Genomic DNA, 18,810 nt, shown 5'->3' with positions numbered 1-18,810 from the left:
ACTACTCATTGAGTCTCTGCAGCCAATTAGATTAAGCACAGTTTTTGCTTAATGTTTAATCCCAGACTGAAACCATGGCTGTATTAAACATGGTTTTAACACTTGTAGCATTTGTTTACATTGCTTTTATCTGAAATGGACTCTTGTTGCTGCAGGGAAAGACTTTTAATACTCATAACGAGTATTATTACTTTATTATATTATTATTATTATTATTTACCCATATTTTTACTTTATTTCATTTGTAAGTGTATGCAGACCTTATTTAATTTTATAGACCTTGCTATTATTATTTTATTATTTATTATTTTATGTTGCACCCAACGCCAAAACAAGTTCATATGTTTGCGACCTTTGTTCAATGAAAATGGCAATAAACCTTTTTCTGATTCTGATATGATTGGAGGTGCTTAAGCACTGAATGATTCCCTGCGCATGCACAAATGGAATCATTTAGTGCTTAAGCACCACCTCTGGCAGTAGGGATGAAATATAACTCCACTTTATTAAGTGCGCCACAGTTTTCCGGGACAAGATCTCTTGCATTTAAAATATATTTATGTATGCATTTATTACGACGAGAATTGTCCCAGCGAGGGACTTATTTAAATTGTATCCGGGGGCTGGAAAAACACAAAAATCGAGTAGTAAACAAGAACTGATATGCTAGTGAGTGGCATATAAATTAGAACTCGATGAGTTCTAATTTTGTGAACAAATATAATTTGGCACTGACATTCTTCTTACCATTCTGATAAAAAAAAGCCAGAGATGGCATACCTCTATCTGCAAGAATGTTATCGTGGCAAAATATTGTCATGCAATGTTGTCATGCATTTTACATGCTTTACATGCTTTTACATACGTTTTGGTTCACAAGTATTTTGAATGGGATGAATGTACAGAAATGGATGCTGTTTTGGGGCCTCTGGCAATGAGGGCTGAAGGCTCCCGGGCCTCGATACCCCCATCTTGGAGATCTATTTGGAGATCTATTGAATAATAATTAAAAGGGAGTGGCACAAAGTCACGCTGATGTGTGTGACCTAAATAGTGTAGCTGCAGGAAGGGGCATGAAAGGGGTGTGATCCTGCTCCAAAACCTAAGATAACAAACTTATCTTCATTTCCTGCCATGGGGACATAACTATCTCGAACCATGCGGTCGTGAAAATGTTGAATGAAGTAGTAAAACATGGTACTGTTTGTGAGGGAGGGGTGATGTAGGCGGGGGGATTAGAGGTGTGCTCTTTGCGGTGGCTCGTACCACACGGTTGCAAGGGGGCAAGGGCCTTCATCACTGCGCGCAGCTTTAATTTATGTATATAATGGATTACTTTACATTAGATTGCTTTAGAGTGCAATACTCATATTCATAATTTGGTGCTTATAAAATACGAAAAAAAAGTTTAATTTCTCATGGGCTCGTGTCTCATGAACGCATGTCTTGTCTAATCTTGCAGAATTGGTGGTCTTTCACCCATAGATATTATGCTAGTTTATTAGTAAAACATGCCTTTCCCTACAGGGAGCCATTGTGGCCGTGACAGGTGATGGTGTGAACGACTCTCCTGCCCTGAAGAAGGCTGACATTGGCGTTGCCATGGGAATCGCTGGCTCAGACGTGTCCAAACAAGCCGCTGACATGATCCTGCTGGACGACAACTTTGCCTCCATCGTGACCGGAGTGGAAGAAGGCCGTCTGATCTTTGACAACCTCAAGAAGTCCATCGCCTACACTCTGACCAGCAACATCCCTGAAATCACCCCCTTCCTGTTTTTCATCATCGCCAACATCCCTCTGCCGCTTGGAACTGTCACCATCCTCTGTATCGACTTGGGAACTGACATGGTAAGACTTTTAACTGATGCCCAGGTCAGCAGTCAAGTTGAAATGGACAATTTTAATTACTGCAATTGCAGTGGCGGCTGGTGAAATTTTTTTTTTAGGTGGGGCTATTTAAAAATTTTGAATTTCGTAGATGTGATTTTCCTGCATTCTGGTGCATTTTAGGCATACTTCTCAACCTATTTGTCATCCCAGGGGGAGATAACGCGTAGTAAAGCGGGAGATTCCCCCCCAGAGCGACCGCGGTAAAGTGGCGAACGAGAAACTCTGTTGCGTGATGTGGCTGTCAATTACGGTAATCATAAAAAGCACGGCGGCGGTGTTTGCTAAAACCACACATAACTACTAATTTAACAAGACAGTGTGTCATCCCAAACAAAAATCGAATCAGCCATGCAATAGCATATCGATCAGTTAAAACTAGTGTGCTTACATTAAAACTAGCTCGCTAGCAGGCATCACTTTGTTTAATCGGCTGTCACTCCGCTATTAACGGACTAATACCTTTCAAACTCTGTGATTGTATTCAGAACTAATGTGTCCTTCATTCTAGCAAATATAATGAAACAGCATGTAGTATTGCACCCGTGAGCCAAGCGGGAGTAGAGTTTTGTTCGGTTATCCTTCAATCTACTCTATGTAAACAATGACATCATGAATCCACATGGCTGAGCACAATACTAGAACTTCCTATAAATATCACAATTTCATCACCACAAAAAAAATGATAGCCTACCTGATGTATGCTCAGGTTCTGGTGTATGTTTTCCCCTTTTCTCTCGTCTGTTGGGTTATGTTCACTTCTGGCTTGTCATGTCCGATTTGTTTTACAATGAGCTTTTCCTCAAAAGTTCTTCTTCAGAAGCAGATGTAAGGATTTGACTGAATTTGCGGCAAATTCATCCGACATCGCCATTTCACACACTTCGCTGCTGGAATGAAAACGCCTGTAAACAAGCAGCTGCAGCGGTGCATCTTGGTACTTTGGGGCGCTAGTCTTCAGCGCCCCAAACCCATAAAATTCCTCGACAATGATTGCCGGATGTGTATTCTTTTTTGCCTAGCAACAGGCGAGCCATTGGCTTAAATACAGCACAATGGGGCTGATCGCACAAGCGCCCCGGCAAGACAGCCTATTGGCTCCTACACCAAACATGATGAACGTTCACGTTTTAAACGTGGAACTTGAAAGTTAAAGTAAATATAATTCTGGAGAGTTCTAAACCCATAAAGCAAAATCATCAATAGCATCTAATTAACACAGGTTATTTTTTTCAAAATGAGAGATTATTTAAAAAATAGAATAAAATAAAAACAGGCAGTCAGGTCAGGTGGGGCGGCACCCCAGCGCCCCCTATGGGCGAGCCGCCACTGTGCAATTGGCAAATTGCTGACCTCAATGATTTAGATAATAAATATACAATTCATCTTAAGGCTTGATTCGTCATAAGGCGCTGGTACAGCTGGCAGCCCGGTGTAAACGCTCTCTCTTCTTTCTCACACTTATTGTGCTTTATCTCCTATATTTTGTAAATATAGTTAGTATATTTTTTCTATTTTACTGTACGATAGGGACACGCGCTGGAATAGTTTTTTTTATTCAACTGTTTTTGACTTTTTTCGGCTGGATGTGTTGTTGTGACGTGAGCTAGCTCCGAGCGAGCCCACCAGCCCCCCCCCGCGCCCTCCGGCCGCCGCTAAAGTACGGCGTGTCGTCGGTACACGTTTATATACACGTTTATATGAAAGAGGAACTTCACGAACGATCGGGACACGCACTGGAATCGCTTTAAATTAACTTGTTTTGACTTTATTCGGCTGGATTGAGTGTTTTCGTCGTGTCGTTGCGATGTGTCTTGGCTCCGAGTCCCCCGGCTCCGGCTCCGGCCCCGCCCCCCGGCCGGCGCCGTACCGCGTTTACACAAAGGAGGAACTCATGAAACTGCGGAGAACAGTCGTCTTACCCGGAGAGCGTCACGTTATCCCGGCGGACATCCTAAGGAAAACGCAACGAGGCAGACGGGCTGGACGTAAACTCCGATAGAAGAGAGGAGAAAACAGGAAGTCGGTTCCCGCCGTAGTCATGGGTAACGTGAGGTCCCTTCAAAATAAAAAGACGGAAATAGCGAGCCTCATGCGGTCCCAGAGGATTTATAGGGACAGCAGCGTCTTGATTTTCACAGAGACCTGGTTAACAGCAGAAATGCCAGACTCTATTGTAGGTTTGGACAATTTTCATCTGCTGCGGGCGGACAGAACGAGAGAATGCTTGAAGAAAAGAGGTGGAGGTCTGGCGGTGTATGTGAACACGAGCTGGTCCAAACCCGAACACTGCACAGTGAGGGAGCAGCTATGTAACAAGGATATTGAACTATTGGCTATTGGCATGAGGCCATATTATCTGCCCCGGGAGTTCTCACATGTGATTTTGATCGCAGTCTATGTGGCCCCGTCTGCCAATGCTGAAAATGCTTGTGAAGCACTGCTCTCCTGCACTTGTAGGCTGCAAACACAGCATCCACAGGCTCTCTTCCTCATCTCTGGTGACTTTAACCACGCTTCTCCCTCTTCTGTTCTACCAACATACACCCAGTATGTTACCTGCCCCACCAGAGAGAATAGAACATTGGACTTGTTTTTTGCCAACACCAAGGAGGCTTATTCTTCTTCCCCCCTCCCTCCCCTGGGCAGCTCGGACCACAACCTTGTACATCTGAGGCCTGTGTATGAACCCATCGTGCGCAGGCAGCCTGTGGTGTCCCGTGAGGTGAGGATGTGGTCTGCTGAGAGCGAGGAGGCTCTGAGGGACTGCTTCAGCACCACTGTCTGGACTGAGCTTTATGACCCACATGGGGAGGACATCAACACCATCACAGAGTGCATCACAGACTACATCAACTTCTGTTTTGAGAACATTGTTCCCTCCCGGACGGTGCGGTGTTTTCCAAACAATAAGCCATGGATTAACCGTGAACTGAAGGCTCTGCTGAAGGAGAAGAAGAGAGCCTTCAGGTCAGGGAACAAGGAGGAGCTGAGGACTGTGCAGAAGGAGCTGAAGAGGAAGATCAGGCAGGCTGAGGCCGGCTACAAGAGGAGGATGGAGGAGCAGCTGCAGCAAAAGAACATTCAGGGAGTGTGGAGGAGCCTGAAAACCATCTCAGGCTTCAAAATCCCCCCTGCCCAGACAGAGGGGGATCTACAGTGGGTGAATGATTTAAATGCTCACTTCTTGAGGTTTGATCGGTCACCCGCCCCTCCCCCTGCACAGCTGCATGCTCCCTCTTCCACAGCTGGACAATGCCCTGCATCTGTTCCTCTTCGCTTATCTGCCCCGGACCATCAGCTCCCCACTTCGCCTGGACTCACCCATCCCCCCAGCACACGGTCCCCCTGCCAACCACTGACTGTCACAGCAGCACAGGTGAGGAGTGAGCTGAAGAGGATTAAAGTGAGGAAGGCAGCAGGACCTGATGGCATCAGCCCCAGGCTCCTTAAGTCCTGCGCAGATGAACTGTGTGGAGTTGTGGAGCATGTCTTCAACATGAGCCTGAAGCTGAGGGTGGTACCACAGGTATGGAAGACCTGTCTGGTACCTGTGCCCAAGACACCGCGCGCCAAAGACCTCAACAGCTTCAGGCCAGTGGCTCTCACGTCCCACCTGATGAAGACACTGGAGCGGCTAGTCCTGGACCACCTCCGCTCCACCGTGAGCTCAGCCATGGACCCGCTGCAGTTTGCATATCGGTCTGGCATCGGAGTGGAGGACGCCGTCATCTCCCTGCTGCACCGCTCTCTCTCTCACCTGGAAAAGCCTGGCAGCTCTGTGAGGATTCTGTTCTTCGATCTTTCCAGCGCCTTCAACACCATCCAGCCGCTGCTCCTGAGGGACAAGCTGGAGACGGCTGGTGTGGAGTATGACCTGGCAGAGTGGATCCTGGACTACCTCACAGACCGACCCCAGTTTGTGAGAGCCCGGAACTGTGTGTCTGACACTCGGACCTGCAGTGTGGGGGCGCCCCAGGGCACTGTCCTCGCGCCCTTTCTCTTCACCCTTTACACTGCAGACTTCAGACATGACACGGACAGCTGTGTCCTGCAGAAGTTCTCTGACGACTCTGCCATCATCGGACTCATCAGGGACGACGATGACGGGGAGTACAGAGGACTGGCGCAGGACTTTGTGGACTGGTGTCAGCGGAACCACCTCCTCATCAACGCGGGGAAGACCAAGGAGATGGTGGTGGATTTCCGCAGACGCCACCCCACTGCCCCCTCACCAGTGAACATCCAGGGACGGGACATTGAGAGAGTGGACTCATACAAGTACCTGGGTGTTCATCTGAACCACAAACTGGACTGGACTCATAACACAGACGCACTGTACAGGAAGAGCCAGAGTCGGCTCTACCTCCTGAGGAGACTCAGGTCTTTTGGAGTGACAGGGCCACTCCTGAAGACCTTCTATGACTCTGTGGTGGCATCGGCCCTCCTGTACGGTGTGGCCTGCTGGAGCAGCAGCATCACAGAGAGGGAGAGGAAGAGGCTGGACAGAGTCATCAAGAAGTCCAGCTCCGTCCTGGGCTGTGCTCTGGACTCGGTGCAGGAGGTGGGGGACAGGAGGGTCCTGGCTAGATTCACATCTATGCTGGACCATGAGTGTCACCCCCTGCAGGACACTCTCTCCGCTCTGGAGAGCAGCTTCAGTGAGAGACTGATCCACCCTCGCTGTGTGAAGGAAAGGTTCCGTAGGTCTTTCCTTCCTGCTGCTGTCAGACTTTATAACAAAAACTGTTAGTACTGAACACTCGCAATACTGACCTAACCTAATACTGATGTGCAATTCTGTCATAAGTGCAATTGCTGTTGGAATTCATGTGCAATTCATGTGCAATTACTGTGAAATTCATGTGCAGTCTATGTGCTGTCGTGACACATATTCATGTGCAATTACTGTCGTGATCACATGCAATGGTATTTATGTATTTATTTATTTGTCTATGGGAGTTTTTATTTATTTATTGGAGATCTTCTACTGAAAGTGTTTTTCAGACTTCTATAAGTGATCTGTTCTTCTGTATCTACCTGCGTTGCACCAATGAAATTTCCCCATGTGGGACAATAAAGGAATTTCTTATCTTATCTTACAACAAATGTTCTCTTTGTCTCCATGGATTCTTATTATGTAGAATTATATTTTGTACTTCATACCATTCATCTCAGAACATGTATAAAAGTCTAGAGGTTCTGCAGATGACGTCACAACAATCAAAATGTTAGCAGTGAGTGGCAGATGGAGAGTAATGACTATACCAAATACTGTATTTAGTTTGCACTAGAACACTGTAGCCACACTCGCATTTATCACTGATACAGACTTTTGGGATCACTCACAGTTGAACTGATTACCTTTCTCTCCAAATTTCTGAGTCTGTGTGTTGAGGAAATTAATTGTTGTAAGGAGAGTCCTTTATCTCCCCCTACTATTCGCAAACAAGCTAGCCAAGCTCTGTGAAGCAACAAAGAAACTATTTTCAGTTTCAATTTAAAAAATGAAAATTTTCATTCAGACAAAGGCTCTCTCCCAATACACGCTACACATTACCCACTGGACTGAAGTGTGCATTTTCAGAATGTGTATTAAAGGCGCAATGGACGATTTTTTTGTCGATTTGAGAGCGCAGGCGGAAGTGCGCATGCGCACTCCCCCGTGCGGACTGATACAACACACACGTGCGTTTGTTTATTAGCACAACGGATCGCATCGCATCTCTCGTCTCCCATAGATTTCCGTCTCTTATGAGTCAGCTCGAACAGTCTTTCTCCGTCCTAATTTTGTCCCGTACACTGAGGGAACTATATTATGATAGATCAATGCGCTTAGACACGCGGAACCGTGCTGCTCTCGGGACGAGCCACACGCGGCTGCAGGTGAGCGGTAGGTGCGTTTTATGATTGATACGTGGCAGGACTAATCGGCAGTCCACGCCACGAGGAAAAAAGACTCAGATTTGGGCCAAAAAAATCAACCTTTAAGTGTGAGTGTCCACAAGGGCGTAAGGATAGTAAACACTTTTTTTGGTGCCTGCATTTTGTAAATTAGTTTGTGAGTGTAAATAAATGGTTCTTTCCCGTATTGCTTTAAAATGGTGTTCTGCTTAATAATGTGGAACGTCCTTCTTAAGTAGACAAGGAACGGAAAGTTAGCACAGAAATTAGTATACAGTGAACCCTAGTTTATCGCGGGGGTTACGTTCCAAAAAGAACCCGCGATAGGCAAAATCCGTGAAGTAGAAACCTTTTTTTTTACAGTTATTATACAATGAAATACTCCATAAAACATTGAAGCTCACGCGCGCCGCTCTCACCGGCCTCGCAAACTTCAATTTGGCAAGCGGTTTTACGTACGTGTACATATTAATCCATAACGTTATTGACACACAGGTAGAGAAGACGTGGAGAGACTGTTTAGCCAATCAGAATGCAGAACACAATGCATGATGCAAATCCGTGAAGCAGCGAGACCGTGAAAAGTGAACAGCGATATAGCGAGGGTTCACTGTAGTACCAGTATTTCCCAGACCTTTTCGGTCGGGTCCTACTTTGATCCGAGTAACATTGCCCAGCACCTAGTCATAGTGCATAACCTCTTTCTCGGATTCGTATACCATTTGAGAGAATACTCAAGTTTTAACTGCTACTGTTGTTTATAAATGTGACCTGAAACACACATCCAAATCCAATCCAAGTGATATGTTAAACGTGTACATCTTCTTTCTCCAGGTCCCGGCCATCTCCCTGGCTTATGAGGCAGCTGAGAGCGACATCATGAAGCGACAGCCCAGAAACCCCAAAACAGACAAACTTGTGAACGAACGACTTATCAGCATTGCCTATGGGCAGATAGGTAAATATTGTGCATTTCATTCTTAAAATGCAATTTTGCATGTTGGCATGTTTGACCCTGACCATAAGTGGACATGGTGGCCCAGTTCTCTATTGACTGCCTCTGCCCCTACACTATCTGAAAGTTCCGTGATAAGCTAAAGAATGGCATGTACCCGAAATAGGACTGCTATGGTGTGAACATGGTGTCTGTGCGTATGACCACTTCAGACAAAAATAGTGATGCGGTGAACTACAGTAGTTACAGTAGCTATTGAGCTTTTAAACATGTTCTAACATTGATGCCCCATCAGAACATAGCTGGAGTTTATTTAGCTTCATTCACACGCCTCAGAAAACACTTTGTTCTGTATTTTACGTCATAGGCAGAGCTCCAAGTTCTTCTGTGCCGTTTTTTAAAGAAATCATTACCAGACTCTTTCTGAGTATTTCCGCCTCAAATCACATTAATTACAACTGCATGATTGCATTAGCATGTCAGGGGCATGCTAGTTTTGTTACTCTGTTCAAAACTGAGAAAACGGAGAGCTGGTGAGGAGGCAGAGGGGACGGAGAGCTGGTGAGGAGGCAGAGGGGACGGAGAGCTGGTGAGGAGGCAGAGGGGACGGAGAGCTGGTGGGGAGGCAGAGGGGACGGAGAGCTGGTGAGGAGGCAGAGGGGGACGGAGAACTGGTGAGGAGGCAGAGGGTGACGGAGAGCTGGTGAGGAGGCAGAGGGGACGGAGAGCTGGTGAGGAGGCAGAGGGGACGGAGAGCTGGTGAGGAGGCAGAGGGGACGGAGAGCTGGTGAGGAGGCAGAGGGGGACAAAGAGCTGGTGAGGAGGCAGAGGGGACGGAGAGCTGGTGAGGAGGCAGAGGGGACGGAGAGCTGGTGAGGAGGCAGAGGGGGACAAAGAGCTGGTGAGGAGGCAGAGGGGGACAAAGAGCTGGTGAGGAGGCAGAGGGGACGGAGAGCTGGTGAGGAGGCAGAGGGGACGCAGAGCTGGTGAGGAGGCAGAGGGGACGCAGAGCTGGTGAGGAGGCAGAGGGGACGGAGAGCTGGTGAGGAGGCAGAGGGGACGCAGAGCTGGTGAGGAGGCAGAGGGGACGCAGAGCTGGTGAGGAGGCAGAGGGGACGGAGAGCTGGTGAGGAGGCAGAGGGGACGCAGAGCTGGTGAGGAGGCAGAGGGGACGCAGAGCTGGTGAGGAGGCAGAGGGGACGGAGAGCTGGTGAGGAGGCAGAGGGGACGCAGAGCTGGTGAGGAGGCAGAGGGGACGGAGAGCTGGTGAGGAGGCAGAGGGGACGGAGAGCTGGTGAGGAGGCAGAGGGGACGGAGAGCTGGTGAGGAGGCAGAGGGGGACAAAGAGCTGGTGAGGAGGCAGAGGGGACGAAGAGCTGGTGAGGAGGCAGAGGGGGACAAAGAGCTGGTGAGGAGGCAGAGGGGACGGAGAGCTGGTGAGGAGGCAGAGGGGACGAAGAGCTGGTGAGGAGGCAGAGGGGGACAAAGAGCTGGTGAGGAGGCAGAGGGGACGGAGAGCTGGTGAGGAGGCAGAGGGGACGGAGAGCTGGTGAGGAGGCAGAGGGGGACGGAGAGCTGGTGAGGAGGCAGAGGGGACGGAGAGCTGGTGAGGAGGCAGAGGGGACGGAGAGCTGGTGAGGAGGCAGAGGGGGACGGAGAGCTGGTGAGGAGGCAGAGGGGACGGAGAGCTGGTGAGGAGGCAGAGGGGACGGAGAGCTGGTGAGGAGGCAGAGGGGACGCAGAGCTGGTGAGGAGGCAGAGGGGACGGAGAGCTGGTGAGGAGGCAGAGGGGACGGAGAGCTGGTGAGGAGGCAGAGGGGACGGAGAGCTGGTGAGGAGGCAGAGGGGGACAAAGAGCTGGTGAGGAGGCAGAGGGGACGGAGAGCTTGTGAGGAGGCAGAGGGGACGAAGAGCTGGTGAGGAGGCAGAGGGGGACAAAGAGCTGGTGAGGAGGCAGAGGGGACGGAGAGCTGGTGAGGAGGCAGAGGGGACGAAGAGCTGGTGAGGAGGCAGAGGGGGACAAAGAGCTGGTGAGGAGGCAGAGGGGACGGAGAGCTGGTGAGGAGGCAGAGGGGACGGAGAGCTGGTGAGGAGGCAGAGGGGGACGGAGAGCTGGTGAGGAGGCAGAGGGGACGGAGAGCTGGTGAGGAGGCAGAGGGGACGGAGAGCTGGTGAGGAGGCAGAGGGGGACGGAGAGCTGGTGAGGAGGCAGAGGGGACGGAGAGCTGGTGAGGAGGCAGAGGGGGACAAAGAGCTGGTGAGGAGGCAGAGGGGACGGAGAGCTGGTGAGGAGGCAGAGGGGACGGAGAGCTGGTGAGGAGGCAGAGGGGGACAAAGAGCTGGTGAGGAGGCAGAGGGGACGGAGAGCTGGTGAGGAGGCAGAGGGGGACAAAGAGCTGGTGAGGAGGCAGAGGGGACGGAGAGCTGGTGAGGAGGCAGAGGGGACGGAGAGCTGGTGAGGAGGCAGAGGGGGACAAAGAGCTGGTGAGGAGGCAGAGGGGACGGAGAGCTGGTGAGGAGGCAGAGGGGACGGAGAGCTGGTGAGGAGGCAGAGGGGGACAAAGAGCTGGTGAGGAGGCAGAGGGGGACAAAGAGCTGGTGAGGAGGCAGAGGGGACGGAGAGCTGGTGAGGAGGCAGAGGGGACGCAGAGCTGGTGAGGAGGCAGAGGGGACGCAGAGCTGGTGAGGAGGCAGAGGGGACGGAGAGCTGGTGAGGAGGCAGAGGGGACGCAGAGCTGGTGAGGAGGCAGAGGGGGACAAAGAGCTGGTGAGGAGGCAGAGGGGACGGAGTCAATACATATGATCTAAAATTCAACAGTCTATTGTCTACACTCGGATGGTAGGACATGTTAAAAAAAAAAAAGTCGTTTAAAAAGTCTGGTATGTGATTTATTGAAAATAAGAGTCCCTGTATCACTGTTCCAGATTATGATTCAAATTCATTTTAATCTGTAAAGAGCAGCAGTCTTGCTCTTCTAATCACCAAACGACATGTGGTTCGGCCATGTAAATTGGTCCCACTAATTTATTCATTGTCCACAACCACAAGGCTATTTGCTGAATCAATTATTGATCCATGAGCAAAATGAATCGCTTCTGAGAGCGCACAAAACACATGTATTACTGTTTAACCTGCTCTACTTCTGATATAAAGTACTTTGTCGATCTACTCCTTGCAAAATGGCATCCAATTTGAGTCGATTATTGAGATTATTGGCTTGTACATCGTACATCCGGTGGCTGTGTAGCCTTCCAACCATGTGCAGTAGTGCTCTTCTCCCACGTGTCCGCTCTGACTTATCAGAGCAGGACTTGCTAGGGTGGAGCAGAGCGTGCCGAAGCTCAACATTATAAAACCTTGTGCTACCCTTTAAGATGGTGTGCAGGCTTTTTTTACTATTCATTTTTTAAACCTAAAGGAACAAAAACAAACATAATACACACAAACCCAGAAAATACTTTCATGTTGTTGAGGGAGGATCATCCAGACAAAAAGATAGCACGAGGGCTATGAACATATATGGAAATTGAACTTGGAAAAAGGTCATGATCTAAAAAAAAGGGCCCGAAAGCGTTCATAAATATCAGCCAAACACCAGCAGTACCTGTGACTGACCACTAGGCTAATTCAAAACGGGTTTAAGCAAGCAATACCCTCTCAGGCCCCACATGGATCTGTACTAAACATAGAACACTTCCTCCAAAGTCCACCCAGTAATCACGTAGTAATAAGCCGCTAAAGTAGCCAAACCGAAAGTGACGCATCTTTAATTAACAGCTCATTACCTTTGTGAATGTCAGGAGTAGTTGTTACAGAGAGCAGAGGAGGAGCGTTTCGTACAGGAAGGTTCAGACCAGGATCAACCCAGAACTAACCAGGTCTAACTCATGCATGACTTAAGTTTCAAATCAGGAATACTGAAACATGGAGCCACATGAGGAGAAACTGTTAAGTAGGTAGAGTAAAATCCTCAAAATTAAATGAAGACCATTTTCTTGTAGGCCTTTTTGCTTTGCACCTTTTGCATGTATTTTGACAATTATATTAATTTAATTATTCTATTAGATTCAATTTATTTTTATAACAGCAGTTGTCTCGGAGGGCGACAGTGAAGTACGGATTAAACAATGTCCATAGGGACGAGGGGCGATGTTTTTCTTGGGAAAAAGTAGAAACCTGGAGCAGTTCCACAGTGAAGGAGAGATCCGACTCCCTCTGACGGACAGGCTGACGCTAGGTAGACAGTGGAGCTAGACCCACTCAGGAGGAGAACCGGTTCCTCAGGAGGAGAACCGGTTCCTCAGGAGGAGAACCGGTTCCTCAGGAGGAGAACCGGTTCCTCAGGAGGAGAACCAGTTATTGAATGAGTTAGTGCTAGATTTATTACAAAGCCATCTGATTTCCTAATATTATTTTAAAATGCTGTTTTGTTCTTACTCACTGTTTAAATGTGAATTAAGATTGGATGTTTGAATAAAACAAATACATGTTGAATACAGAAATACCCCACACATGCACATTTGTCAAATAACATTTTATAATTTGGTTATGATGAATTTACTTTGGAGGGCCTTGAACAACTCTGTGGTCTTGATGTAGCCCTCAGCCCCAACCCCTGCCCTATCCAGTTATTTCAATACCTCAGGCAAATCCATTGACTTCCTGTTTAAACTGTAGAACTGATGAGGCCCTCTTTACCTTAGATCTGGAGAATAGTTGTATGTGAAGTTTTAGGGGGTAGGTGAAAACAGGACTTTTCTGAACCTCAGTTACAGGACGATACAGGATTACTCAAACATGCAGGAGTTAATGAAACTACAACTGTTGAGTAAACTCATGAGGAAACACTGTTGTAACACTATGTTAGAACCTCATTAAAGTTAATTTTACATAATATGTCCCCTTTAAACTGTGTATATTTACTTTCCAGGTATGATCCAAGCGCTTGCAGGCTTCTTCACATACTTTGTAATCTTGGCTGAAAATGGGTTCCTGCCCACCACACTCCTGGGCATCAGAGTGAACTGGGATAACAAATACATCAACGACCTGGAGGACAGCTATGGACAGCAGTGGGTGAGTGCATTTTTAGCGACGCACAGATTGACAGGATATTTGTTTGTTTTCTGTCATTGTCTGGGATTAACTGTGTCTTTGTGCCTCCGTAGACCTATGAGCAGAGAAAGATTGTGGAGTTCACCTGCCACACGGCCTTCTTTGCCAGTATCGTGATTGTGCAGTGGGCCGATCTCATCATCTGTAAGACCAGGAGGAATTCGGTCTTCCAGCAGGGCATGAAGTAAGTACAAAAACGCTACAGGTTTTAGGGTATAGGTATAGGGTTTTTAACTTGCCTTACAACTTATATTTGTATATTTGTATTTATATTTATATTTTTATATATCCTTATTCTAGGAAAACATATTTTAAAAAGAAGTTATTATTTTAAATACATATTTCTTTGTTCACAATATACAAAAGTGTTTCAAGTTTAACATAACCAAACAATATATAAAAATATAATCGTAGTATCTGTTATCGGCCCAAGCATCAGTATCAGTATAATATTTCCATAACCCCCTTAGTAAAAAGTGACAGACCAGACCAAGATTTGATCTGTAAGGCATAATACCTACCCTTTAAATAATAAAGGGCGTCTGATGCCCGGTGGTCAAGTGGCTAAGACTGCAGCACATATGCCAGGCTCCATGTGCAGCCGTCTCTCCTCCTAATTTCATGCTATAGCTGTCCTGTCTAGTAAAACCTACGGGCCAAGTTCTATTAAAATAAATAAAGGGCACAACTTATTTACATGTTTGTGTTTCTTAGGAACAAAATCCTGATCTTCGGACTGTTTGAGGAGACTGCTCTGGCTGCCTTCCTCTCCTACTGCCCTGGGATGGACGTGGCGCTCAGAATGTACCCTCTCAAGTAAGTCACACTCCCCAACGCACTAACTTATAAGGCTCTGTACTTTGTTAAAGGAGGCTTTACACTTAGTATTGAACATGACATGTGCCACATGGACTACTTATTTTTCGAATAATCACCACTAAGTACAAGCATATAGGCGGGGATAGGGGGTAGATGAAAACAGGAATTTTCTGAACACTCGAGCCTCAGTTGCCAAACGATACAGGATTATTCAAACATGCAGGATTTGATCAAAAATACAACTTTAATTAAACTAATGATGAGCAAACACTGTTGTAGTAAGGCAGAAAGCTCCGTGTTACTTTATTATTAGGCCCAGCTGCTACAGGGCCTATTGGTTTCAGCTCGATGAGTGCCTGGGCTTTGTCCAGTTAACAACTTTATTGTCGAACATGCGTGCTGTTAAAAAAAGGAAATTTAAAAAACAACAGAAAAAGCATTTATAACAAAGTTACTATTAAAAATTAAATGAAAGAATAGGTCACAGCATTTTAATTAACCATTTATTTTAAGCAATTGTCTTTAAGGTATGCACTTTTTCATAAACATTTTTGAAAGTGCATGTGGTCTTAGACTTTTTAGACCTTTTTTAATGAAAACAATTTCACATCAAATTTGTGCAGAAAAAGTAAAAACACTTGCTGTTAGACCTTGTTTTGTCATTCAGTGTTTGCTCAGATGTTCTTCTGAGTTTTTAAAGTCTATACACCATTGTTAAACTTGCCTTACAATGAATGCCATCTAGCAGCTCTTATTTTGATCTTCAGAAAACATTGTCCTAATTTCTTGTATTCAAAATTGTATTCAAGATTTTATTGTCATTTATTGACAACATTTAGTTTAGTGCATCAAACAGCATAGTTTTGATCTAAAGTGCAATAGAAAAGGTGCAATGCCCAATAAATAAACCCATTAAATAACCCCTGTGTAAGCATTAGCACAGTAAAGACACGTGTTATAGACGGCAGTTTAAAGGGCATAACGGTGTAACATTGTCTCGTTTTCCCATACAAATACTATACATTATTGTTGTTGGTTTTAAAACACCAGAGACTTAAGATTAAGAAGGCAAGTTTTCTCATGGCTGTTGTTTTCAGGCCCAACTGGTGGTTCTGCGCCTTCCCATACTCCCTGCTCATCTTTATCTATGATGAAATCCGTAAGCTGATCCTCAGACGCAGCCCAGGAGGTGAGGCCCAAATCATGGCTTGTGTTGTTCTTTCTCTTGTACTTTTCTCTTGCTACCTCTTCTCTCACCTCTCTTCTAGCATTGCTTTGATAAGAGCAAAACACATGTCATCTTCACTAACTATATTTAGTACTGTTATCAATACTGAATACTATTGTGCTATATTTTTAATACACACAGTGTAACTTTTCTGGCTAACGGTTTGTCTCGATGGAGATGTTATTCCTTTGCCTGGAATGTTCCTCAATAGTAGTTGTAGCTGTGGTGTCCAAAAGTAAATTTACATAAATAACCATGTAAAATGTACTTTTAGAGTATTTCAAGCAGATTTGAAAACTATTTAAGTGTCAAATGTAGAAATCGTGATTTAAGAATTGTGTTGAATTTTGGTCAACAAAAGCTATCAAATTGATCATTTATCTTGTCCTTTTTGTTTGTTCAAATCTATTAGGAAAGATGTCACCATGTACATGCTAAAGAGAATAACCCTAAAGAAAAGCTAGTTGGTTTATGTATTTGAGACGGGGACAGTGCACAATTTATATCAACCATGTCAGGAGCAATGCATTGTACCAGGTTGTAGCTCAAGTGCTAATTTGCAGCTGAAGTCCCTGGGCGGGCTGATGTTATTGAGTCCCACTGAGGGGAGGAGCCTGTTGTACATGTTTTTAGTGGTAGGGGAAATCGGATTACCCGGAGGAAACCTACGCAGTCACGAGGATATGCAAACTCCAAACAGATAGGAATCTAGAATCGATCACAAACTGTACTGTGTTCACATGTATTCATTTTCAGGCGAGGGAACAGCAGAACAGTTTATTTCAGATGTTAAAGTGAAACTAGGGTGGACCACCTTTTTGTTCTTCGAGGCAACTGCTGTTGTAATTTTGGCCATTACAAACATTTATTTTATTTAATTGAACCATCTAAGCGCACCCTATCAGCACTACTTTTGGCTCTTCATGATCAACAAGAAATCAAATATGTTATTATTACACGCAGACAGCGCACAGTCTCATTTTCTCACAAAGTGCTACTATTACAGTATAATTTTTGGAGGAACACTCAAAATCCATACATTTTCATACATTTCACCACTTCAAAATCCTGAATAAAATTATTATATATTTGTATTTTACCGTACATAACAACAAAACAAAACTCCAAGTTTCAAATCAAATCAAATCAAATCAATTTATTTTTGTAAGGCCCAAAATCACAACAACAGTTGCCTCTGAGGGCCACAGGGAGAAATGAATCAACAATGTCTGTGGTGGCGAGGGAGTCAGACAATGTCTGTGGTGGCGAGGGACGATGTCCCAGGGTCCTCTGTCCTTAGACTCTCCTTCTCGGCCAGGAAAAACTACAAAAAAAACCTCTTTGGTAAAAAAGCGTAGAAACCTGGAGGAGTTCCAGTGAAGGAGAGATCCGACTCTCACAGACGGACAGACGGACATGAGGAGACTGGAGCTGGACCCACTCTTCAGGCAGAAGAGGGACCGTCTGAGTTTGATGTCATCTGGATATTGATGATATTTTTGTGATACTTGTGCATCACTAGTCACCACTCCTACTTCTTTGACATTTAAAGATTTGTTTTTGAAATGTTTCTTTCTTGTGTTTTTGCTTTCAGGTTGGGTGGAGCGGGAGACATACTATTAAAGCCCCTGTTCACCTCAAAATCCAATCAACGCGCATCTTCTCCTCCACTCCCGTCTTTGCATGAATATTGTCTTGCTGCTCGGAATAAAAAGATTAACCTCTGTGAAACAAAAAAGAGATGAAAATTGGAACATTGTTTTTATATTAGGGAATGCTTGATACTACTCTTAGACAAACACTGAGATGGATTGTGCTGTGGATGCTGTTGATATATGATAATGCTAATAATGACATGACTATGCGTGCCTTGTTTATGAACAGGACCAATTTTATACATGTTTTTAACAGTTATAAACGATCAATAAAATGCGCTCGAGTCAGGTCCCAAACATGCTCTGGTCTAGTTTTTGTGTGCTCTTTTTATTTATATATATATATATATATATATATATATATATATATATATATATATATATATATATATATATATATATATATATATATATATATATATATATATATATATATATATATATATATATATATATATATATATATATATATATCCCTCTCTTAGTGAGACTAAGAGGGATATATATATATATATCCCTCTTAGTCTCACTAAGAGAGGGATATATATATATATATATATATATATATATATATATATATATATATATATATATATATATATATATATATATATATATATATATATATGTTGAGCTCAGATTTCACTTCAAACATAAATGTTGGACGTTTGTGCAGAAGCTTCTGAGACGTCGCTACAGAAAAGACGAGTCGACCACGAGCAGTGAACTCACCAGAGCACGGCCAGTTTCTTCTCGTTGGTGGAGGACGAGTGGCCAATGAAGTTCTTTAACCTCATGGCGTATCTGAGAACGAGACGAAGAGAACATCAGGACACTCACCTGAGGAGCTCCACGGTCTCAGATGAGACCGTGGAGCTCCTCAGGCGAGTGTCCTGATGTACTCTGAGACCGTGGAGCTCCTCAGGCGAGTGTCCTGATGTACTCTGAGACCGTGGAGCTCCTCAGGTGAGTGTCCTGATGTTCTCTGAGACCGTGGAGCTCCTCAGGTGAGTGTCCTGATGTACTCTGAGACCGTGGAGCTCCTCAGGTGAGTGTCCTGATGTTCTCTGAGACCGTGGAGCTCCTCAGGTGAGTGTCCTGATGTACTCTGAGACCGTGGAGCTCCTCAGGTGAGTGTCCTGATGTACTCTGAGACCGTAAAGCTCCTCAGGTGAGTGTCCTGATGTTCTTTATATATATATATATATATATATATATATATATATATATATATATATATATA

At 45.4% G+C, this 18,810-nt stretch overlaps 1 protein-coding gene across 1 annotated transcript in view; it reads left to right on the top strand.

The window, feature by feature from the left end:
• Nucleotides 1-17,864, top strand: part of LOC140361407 (sodium/potassium-transporting ATPase subunit alpha-1) — a 48,036-nt gene extending 30,172 nt beyond the window's left edge. The window contains exons 16-22 of the mRNA XM_072447122.1: nucleotides 1,528-1,851; nucleotides 8,629-8,752; nucleotides 13,681-13,826; nucleotides 13,919-14,049; nucleotides 14,580-14,681; nucleotides 15,782-15,873; nucleotides 17,507-17,864. Coding sequence (XP_072303223.1) covers nucleotides 1,528-1,851; nucleotides 8,629-8,752; nucleotides 13,681-13,826; nucleotides 13,919-14,049; nucleotides 14,580-14,681; nucleotides 15,782-15,873; nucleotides 17,507-17,535 — 948 coding nt within the window. The 3' untranslated portion in view covers nucleotides 17,536-17,864. The remainder of the gene's footprint in view (nucleotides 1-1,527; nucleotides 1,852-8,628; nucleotides 8,753-13,680; nucleotides 13,827-13,918; nucleotides 14,050-14,579; nucleotides 14,682-15,781; nucleotides 15,874-17,506) is intronic.
• The last annotated feature ends 946 nt before the right edge of the window (nucleotides 17,865-18,810 follow it).

Source organism: Eucyclogobius newberryi, unplaced genomic scaffold (assembly GCF_026437365.1).
Source record: "Eucyclogobius newberryi isolate DKJ021-1_F unplaced genomic scaffold, fEucNew1.0.hap1 SCAF_1, whole genome shotgun sequence".
Classification (NCBI taxonomy): Eukaryota; Metazoa; Chordata; class Actinopteri; order Gobiiformes; family Gobiidae; genus Eucyclogobius; species Eucyclogobius newberryi.
This window is presented reverse-complemented; position numbering and strand designations above follow the sequence as displayed.